At 60.7% G+C, this 8,265-nt stretch overlaps 1 protein-coding gene across 1 annotated transcript; it reads right to left on the bottom strand.

Annotated features, from left to right (window-relative positions):
* On the bottom strand, nt 1-5,102 carry Oaf (OAF homolog (Drosophila)). Its single transcript, XM_013009507.1, has 4 exons — nt 5,015-5,102; nt 3,225-3,547; nt 2,342-2,522; nt 1-884 (listed from the first exon to the last, which is right to left on the bottom strand). Exons 1-4 carry the CDS (start codon nt 5,100-5,102, stop codon nt 622-624), a joined length of 855 nt encoding a protein of 284 aa, XP_012864961.1. The 3' UTR covers nt 1-621.
* Between the last annotated feature and the right edge of the window lie 3,163 nt (nt 5,103-8,265).

The raw sequence follows: 8,265 nt of genomic DNA, 5'->3' as shown, positions 1-8,265 counted from the left end.
AAAACTTAAAAACTTTTATTTCTGGTACAAATGATAAATACTTTGTATTAAAAAATCTGGAATTCAAGTTTATATAGCTATATAGATATATACTTCATTCTCCCTCCCTGTCCCAGAATACAGCGATCTTTCTGGTGGGGGAGGAAGAGCGGGCTGTGTTGTGTATGAAGTCCTGGCTTGGGAAAAGGCACATGTGGTCTGTTTGGGGGGTGGCGGTCTCCCCGGCTCTAGCTTATGGCCGAAAGGAGAATGCACTGTACTCTGGCACAGGGGCAGGGCCTGGGCCCCCAGCAGCCCCTCACCGGGTGGGATGGGCGGGAGGGGATCTCCCAGAGCTCGAGAAGAATTCCGGGTCGTCACAGTTGCATTGCTTCAAAGTGGACACTTCAGGGGAGGGAAGGGGCAGGTCTGGGGAGCAGCTCTGCCCCTCTCTGTCCCCAAGGATGGCACAAGGTGGGTAATGGGGCGGGGGGGCTGCCTTCACAACCCCTGCTTGTCATTACCACTTCACAGTCACAAAGATGGGGGGCCATGGCTGCAGGCGCGGGGGGCCGCCCCAGGCGGGCTGGTGGAGGAGCAGCGGGGCCCCAGCGACCCCCCGGGAGCCCGCACGCAGTCCAGCTAGGGGTCCTCGTCCCAGAGGCACAGCTGCCGCTGGGCGACGTAGAAGTGGAAGCCGTAGCTCTTCTGGCAGCTGCGGATGCCACACTTGTAGGGCGCAGGCCGCTGGCGGCTGTGGCAGTACTTGAGCGAGCAGGGGTACCAGGCCAGAGTCAGGCCGTAGCGGCAGGTGCACGGCTGTGCCCGGACCCCCACCTGCCCGCAGCGGGGCAGCTCCAGCTCCGAGATCTTGGGCAGGGCCTCGAACACAGAGCTATCCACACCTGGGGCAGAGAGACAAGCATGAGAGAGAGAGGGTGGGGGAGGGAGAGGAAGAGGGGATGAGAGAGGGGAGAGGGAGAGGAAGGGAGAGGGAGAGACGGAGAGGGAGAGAGGAGCCAGGGGCTCCTTCCCTGTGTGGCTTCTCCTGTCACCGCTGTCCGAAGGTTGCTCAGGGAAACAGAGGTAATGAGACCCAGGCCCCAGGCTAGCCCACAGGTAACACGGGTTAAATATCAGGTACCGGGTTTCCGCACAGTTTCCATCACCTCCCCGCAATCGCTGAGGGCTGCCATCCCTGCCTTGCAGAAGAGCAGAGCAGGCGAGCGAAGGGGAAGCAGGATCAGGGAGGAACGGCCCATCTGGCTCTAAGGCCCTCCTCTGGCCACGCAAAGCAGGCTTCGTGGAGCACCCCCGCACAGCGGGCTGAGCAAGGCTTGGCGGAGGTGGCCGTCCTTCGCGGAATAGGGCAGGCAGGACCACATCCTGACGGTGACAGGGGCCAGGCCCGGGCTCTGTCCAGTGACCACCGGAGGGGACAGCTTCCAGGGGAGCTGTTAGATGTGCACCTTAGTTTGGGGTGCAGCCCACTCAGGACAGGTGTATGAGGACATAGACAGCCCTGCTGGTCATCTAACCATGCATGCTCATCAGCATGGGCACTGGCCTGTCATCCTAGCTACTCAGGAGGCTGAGATCTGAGGATCATGATTCAAAGCCAGCCCAGGCAGGAAAGTCAATGAGACTCTTCTCTCCAATGAACCACCAGGAAACCAGAAGTGCTGCTGCAGCTTAGAGTGGTAGAGCACTAGCTTAGAGCAAAAAAGCTCAGGGACAGAGCCAGGCCCTGAGCTCAAGCCTGGAAGCGGATCCGGGCCAGCTTCGATGGAAAAGCCAAGGGAGAACACCCAGGTTCCGAGTTCAAACCCCAGTACTGGCATCAAAAAAAGGGGAAATCCAGTCTTTTCCAGAGAGAGGCAAATAGTTCTCTAGGGCCCAGAGGCCTGGGGCTCCCCACCCCTGTACACAGAGGCTGAAGGGCAGTCCTGGAAGGGAGAGGGGACCGTGCTGAAGTCCCACAGAGCTGGGAGGGGTCCTGAGGGTGGGGGACGGGGAAGCGGATGTCTGAGCAGTGGCAGCAGAGCAGGGCAGGGCAGGGCAAACCTGTCCCATAGCCGCAGACCCATCTGTACCCTCACAAGGGGTAGGGATAATGGGGGGCATCTGGGGGTCCCCTCCACGGGCCTGGGCAGGGTCTGTATCCCTCCTGGATGGGCTCCCTTCCTCTTGGTGACTTCTCTCATTGACAAGAGCCACACTTCTTCTGGGAAGCCTTCCCAGCCCTCAGGTGTGGGGCAGGAGCTGGGGGCCCAGCTGGCCTCCCTCCCCGCCTCGCCCTGCAGTGGGCAGTGCCCAGCTGACCTCCCCCCCTGCAGCGGACAGCGCCCAGTGCCCAGCTGACCTCGCTCCAGCCAGAAGCGCGCATCCTCCTGGCGGGTGTAGATGGCCTCGGCGGCCTCCGCACACACGTTGTGGAGATGGGGGCTCAGCAGCGCCCCCTGGCTGAAGTTCACGGCCACGTCCATGTACAGCTGCTCCAGGCCCCGCACCTCTTCGGCCTGCCGCACGGCCCGGGGGTTTTTCTGCGTGAACAGAGAAGGAACAGGTCCTACCTGGCCTCAGAGCGCTCTGTGCCTGCTCTCCCCGGACCCCTCGGGGTCTGGGGAGCCCAGGAGCGCCTGGCCTCCTGTCACTGACTGGCTAGTGAGGCCTTTCCAGCTTCCATCCAAGCTGACCTCTGCAACCTGAGGTCAAGTTCAAGGTTCTGCCAGGCCGGGGGAGGGGGGTAGGCAGAGGTTGGAGGGGGGGGTCCCGGGGTAAATGGCCTCTGAGGACATGTGCTTTTCACACCAGGGGCTGAGTGTGTGGAGAGGGGCGGGGGTCCTGCAGCCCCACGGGAGAGACCACGGTTCCGGGAGGGAGCAGGAGCTGTTGGGAAGTGGAAGGGCTGAGCACCCAACGCTGGCTCTCAGTCAAACCCATTTCTGCTGTCAGAAAACAGTCTTTGAGGTGAGCTGTTCTACATCTCCAGCTCATAAGGGACGGGAGGTGTGAGCTCAGAGTGCCAGCCCCTAACTCCGGTCAGGAAAGGGGAGCATCTAGGCTGAGCTGGGAATCAGGGTTCAGTGCACATTAGAGATCTGGGGCTCTCGGCTGTGGCCTGGGGTAAAGTCAAGGTTCAGGAGAGGGGGGTTGGGGGGGCGGAGGAGGGGTGGAGGAGGGCGGGGCGGGGGCAGGCCTGGGGAAGGGGCGGGGCTCGGGTCAGTCCCAGGCTGGGCGCTCACCTGCCGAAGCTTGACCATGGCCTCGCTGGGGATGATCTCATTGTGGTGCAGCCGGGTGACAAAGCAGAGGGCCTGGAACTGGCTCTGCCCCTTCTCCAGCTCCCCCAGGATCAGGGCCCGGAAGATCTTCACGTCCTGGGGAGGCAGGGCGGGAAGATGGGGAAGATGGGGGCCAGGGAGGCAGTGGCCCTCGGCCAGAGCCCGGGGAAGACACACATGGACATGGCCCCACCAGACACCTCCCTCCCCGGCCTCGGGATGGCTGATCTGTCCCACTGACACCCATGCCTTACAAGCCCGCACCCTGCACGTTCCAAAGCGGTCTGCACGTCGACAAAAGCGAGCCCTCGGCGGAAGAACCCTCGGCAATAATGGATGTGCCTCTTCCCGACTCGTTCACAGCCCAGGGTGCTCCCCCCCCACCTCCCCATGCATGGAATGAATCCCCAGTCGCACCTGACCAGGCTGGGCCAGGGCAGCGTGAGGGGAGGGGCTGTCCTTTTATAAGTACAGATTCCAGAGCTTTCTTTGACATTCTTGGTAGGCCTCCAAACACCCTCACGTTTGGGATATGCCACCTCCAGACGGGGTCACGAGGTGGGATGGGCCGGGGGCGCAGGCTATGGCCGTTGCTGCCTTTCCTTCTGGACCAAGGATGCTGCAGTGGTTCCCCTTTTCCCACGGGGTGCTAATGGCTAATTGGCAGACTGAGAGCAACTTCCAGGACACTGACTCACGGAGGGAACGGAGGAGGACTGGCTCACAGAGGAGGGAGGGACCCTTTTCCAATCTGGAGGCTGGTGAAACCTTCTGCCTCTCCCTCCTGCACCCCTCACCCCCTCACCCTGCCATTCTTGCCCATCTCCAAGCCCTGGCTAGCTCAGCAGCCAGAGCCAGGGGAGCAGATTGCAATCAGAATTATTGGTTTAATCCGAGGAGACCTCCTTCCCCTGGGGTGCGCTGGCCTCCAGGGCAGTAGGTCGGGAACCTCAGTGGCTCTTCCCTGAGGAGGTGAAGCCCCCTCCCCAGGCTGCAGCTGTTAGCTGATGGCCCAGGCCTCCGCCTTCTCCAAGTCCCACTGTGGGAGGGAGGATGCACTCAGAGTCCCCACTGTGCTCAGATAAGAGTCTCACAGACTTTCCTGCTCCGGCTGGCTTTGACCCATGATCCTCAGATCTCAGCCCCCTGAGTAGCTAGGATGCCAGGCGAGAGCCACCGGTGCCCGCTTCCGACTCTTATTATAAAGATTTCTGCAAGCCAGGCACAGGCGGCTGGCACCTGCCATCCTAGCTACTCAGAAGGCTGAGGTCTGAGGATCATGATCTGAAGCCAGTCTAGGCACAAAGTCCCCAGGAGACTCTCATCTCCAATTAACCACGCAAAAGCCAGAAGTCGAGCTGTAGCACAAAGTGGCTCCACGCTAGCTTCAAGTTCCAAAACCGACCAAAAGAAAAAAAATTTTTTAAATGTTTTCTGCAGCAACAAAGAATGGGCATGCAGAGCCCATTTCTGGAGAAGGCAAACGTGAGGCCTAGCGGATGAAAGCCTCCATGAGCGTCCCTGCGACTCCAGAGACTTGGAGAAAGGGGAGTCAGAGCTCCGGTAAGCCCCCGCTTCCTCTCCACAGGCCTTCCCTTCTTGGGTCCTAGCGCCAGCATCGCCCTGTGACCAGCAGGGCCACCAGATCTCCCCTCTTCTGAGGTCAGCTGAGGGGACACCGGACGCGCTAGTCCCCTGGCAGCAAATTCCACCCCTGCTCAAGTCCTGCTGGATGAGACTTGATACCACACTTCCCCTCTCAAATCCCGAGCTGGTGGAAGTGCCAGACAGGATGAAATCCTTCGGGCCAGATTCCCAAGTCTCCATCCACCCTGGCATCTTCGGCTCTGACCCTTCCACAGATGCCCTCTCTAGACAACCCTGTCCAACTGTTTGTGGTGTGTGAGTGATCTGCCCTGTGGTCTGCTGTCATCGCCCCGCCCGCCACTAGCAACAGAAGACACTTGACACTTTCAGACCAGAGGAGAGGCTGGAAGGAACCCGCGTGAACGTGTCTGCTGCTTCTATAATAAATACGGCAATGATCATACTCGTTGCTACCAAGATGGAAGCCTGCCTGGCGAGCAGATTTCCTCTGCTAGGGTCAGACAGAGGCTTCCTGGTTTAGGACTCAGGGGGAGAAATTACTTCTCCATTGGGTAAATGGGACTCCTTGCAATAGTTAAGTAGAAATGTGCCACGCCAGGATTCTGTGTGCTGGAATCCTGGCCCTGCATGCTCTGTGCCTGCATTCCACACCAGCAAAACAAGTAGAGCAATGCTATCTACCTTGAGGAACTGTTGTGAGGGATACAATGAGGGAAAAGGTCTCGGAGACCAGCAGACGAAGCTTCGGCGCTATTGCTGCAATCTCCCCCTTCCTGCCCCCGCCTTGCGTTCTCCCATGTCATCTATTCCAGGCCTGAAAACAGAGTCTCCAGCCAGGTGTCTACGGCTCACGCCTGTTATCCCAGCTGCGCAGGAGGCTGAGAACTGAGGATGGAGGTTCAAAGCCGGATCTTCGAGAGATTCTCATTTCCCACTAACTGGCAAAAAGCTGGAAGTGGAAGTGTGGCTCAAGTGGTAGAGGGCTAGCCTTGAACCAAAAAGCCGAGCAAGAGTGCAAGGTCCCGAGTTCAAGCCCCAGTACTGGCACTTAAAAAAACAGGGTGGGGAGCATTCACAGAAGTCAAGCAGGGAGTCCGCACCCAACTGCCCCTCCAAAGGAGCTCCCTTTGCCTTGCCACCAGAGGCTGGCATCCCATGCCCCGCCCACAGCTACACTTGCATTGCTTGCATCCAAGAGCTTGGCAGCTCCCAGAAGGAGCCGTGCCACGTCACCCTTGGCCCTTTCCACCAGCCCACTGCTTTGTTCGGATGTCCACCCCCCTGCTGGCCTCAGCTCACACACGCCACCTGCTGCGCCCCACTGCTGAGGCCACCAGCCCCAATCCCAGCATGCACAGCGCCCCCTTGCTTGCTTCCCCTCCCAGACTCCTTTGAGGGGTCAGTGGTGTGTCTGCGCTGCCTCCCCAGCAGCTGCCCGATCAATGTCTGATGACAAATAAGCAAAGGGCTGCTTCGCAGGGGCTCTGAGGAGAGCAAGGAGAGGGTACCCAGGGGCTGGGGTGGGTGGGGAAGGGGTGAAGCAGCAGCTGGTGGGGTGGGCAAGGACTCAGGGCGGGGGTCGGAGCTGGAGGAGGTCTGAGCGCCACCCCGCAGGTGGAGTCATGGCGGGCTGGAGCTTGGGGCTGGATTGGGTTCTGCACTGGGTCTCAAGGTCGAGGCCCGTCCACGCCACACCACCTGCCCTGGCGACAGGCCATCCAGGCCTGCACGAGCTGCCCTCGGCTCGCTCGCTTGCTCACTGGTTGGATGTCCCTGTCAATGCCAGGCCAGCCCTCCTCGGCCTGGCATGTGGCTGAGCGAAGGCTGCCCTCGCACAGATGCTTCTGGAGGGTTTAGGTGTCCACTCTCTGCTCGTGGCCCAGGGAAAGTGACCTTCTCGAGCCAGGCTGCAGCGGGGCCGGGCCAGAAAGAAACCACCCAGACCTCCAAGCTCTGTTCGTGCTGTGCGGCTGGGGCAGGGGCGTGGGGAGGAGGGAAAGAGGGAGAAGCACTTGGCAAGGGAACCCCTGCACCCCTGTATGGCTGCCGCTCCGGAGAAGACTGGGAAGAGGACACGACCCCATTTTGCTTCATGCAAGTGCCCCGTGGTGGCGGTAGCGGGGTGATCGTGGGGGGAACGTGATCCTGGCTGACACAGCCCACTTGTTCCTGCTCACCCCACCCACAGGCCACTCCGCCGGCCTCTCCTCTCCCTCTCCCCCTCGCCCAGGGGCGCCCCTGAGCTCTGGGCCTTCCTCAGTGTCTCCACATGGAAGCCACCTCAGCCCTTCCCATACCTCCTATGCCCCCCCAAGCCTCAGGCCCAGACACCAGCACACACTTCCCACACACGTTCCAGCCACCTTACCTCCCCCGACCCCCACGCTCTCTGGCTTCCAGCCAGCCCTCCTCCCGCTGCCGATGGACAGTTGAGCACTAAGGGGGCCCCATGCTACCCTGCCCCCAGGACCCTCTCCTCAGCCCCCCATTGCACATGGGGGGCACATCCCAACTGGGGCCCAGCCCTTGGAGCCTGGGTGAGGCAGTGTGTACCCCAACCCCGCCACCAGCCCCCGTGCTCCTGGACAGCTGGCGCGGTCTCCTGGGAGTGTCTTCTGCCGCCGCGTCTCATCACCGCAGCGCGTGATTCTGGGGCCCAGGCCAGGCCAAGCTAAATATTTATTCCTCCGCTCCAGACTGGGGCTGCTTCGTGCCAGGGGGGTCGGCTACGGGGGCGGGAGGAGAGAAGGGGGACCAGAGAGCTAGCCAGCTTTACCAGCCCAGGCAGCCAGTGTGGGCCTACCCAGGAGTACCTCAGCTGCCCTGCCCAGGCTCTTACACAGGAGGGGGTGGCGGGGAGTCAGGCTCAACCCCAGAGCAGGCCACTGCCCAGAGATGGCGGCCACACCACCGCGAGAAGCTACACACGCTCAGGCCTGGACAGAGGCTTCTTGTTCCAGGCTTCAGTGCAACCACCAGCGGGGACCGGTGCCCCTTCCCCCCCAGCCCCCTGCCTACTCTCTCCCACAGCCCCTGGGACTCTGTCAGCCAAATCCCAAAGGTCATCACTGTCCTGGCACCCCGGGGACAATGTGAGGCTTTATGTGGATCATCGGTACCTCACTGTTCGGCTGACTCAGGGTTCCTGGGGTAGGGGGGGGGGCACTGCGCTTCTTCTGCCCTTAGATTCCGCCCCACGCCTCCGGGGGCTCACGCCTGTAATCCCAGCAGACTCCAGAGGCTGAGATCTGAGGGTGGTGGTTCAAAGCCAGCATCGGGCAGGAAAATCTGTGAGATTTTTTTATCTCCAATTAACCACCAAAAAAGCCAAACTTGGAGATGTGGCTCAGGTAGTACAGCACTAGCCTCAAGCAAAAAAAAAAAAAAGCTCAGG

The sequence above is a fragment of the Dipodomys ordii genome, unplaced genomic scaffold (genome assembly GCF_000151885.1).
Source record: "Dipodomys ordii isolate 6190 unplaced genomic scaffold, Dord_2.0 Scaffold10, whole genome shotgun sequence".
Taxonomy (NCBI): Eukaryota; Metazoa; Chordata; class Mammalia; order Rodentia; family Heteromyidae; genus Dipodomys; species Dipodomys ordii.
Note: the sequence above shows the minus strand (reverse complement) of the source record. Positions and strands in the feature narration are given on the sequence as shown.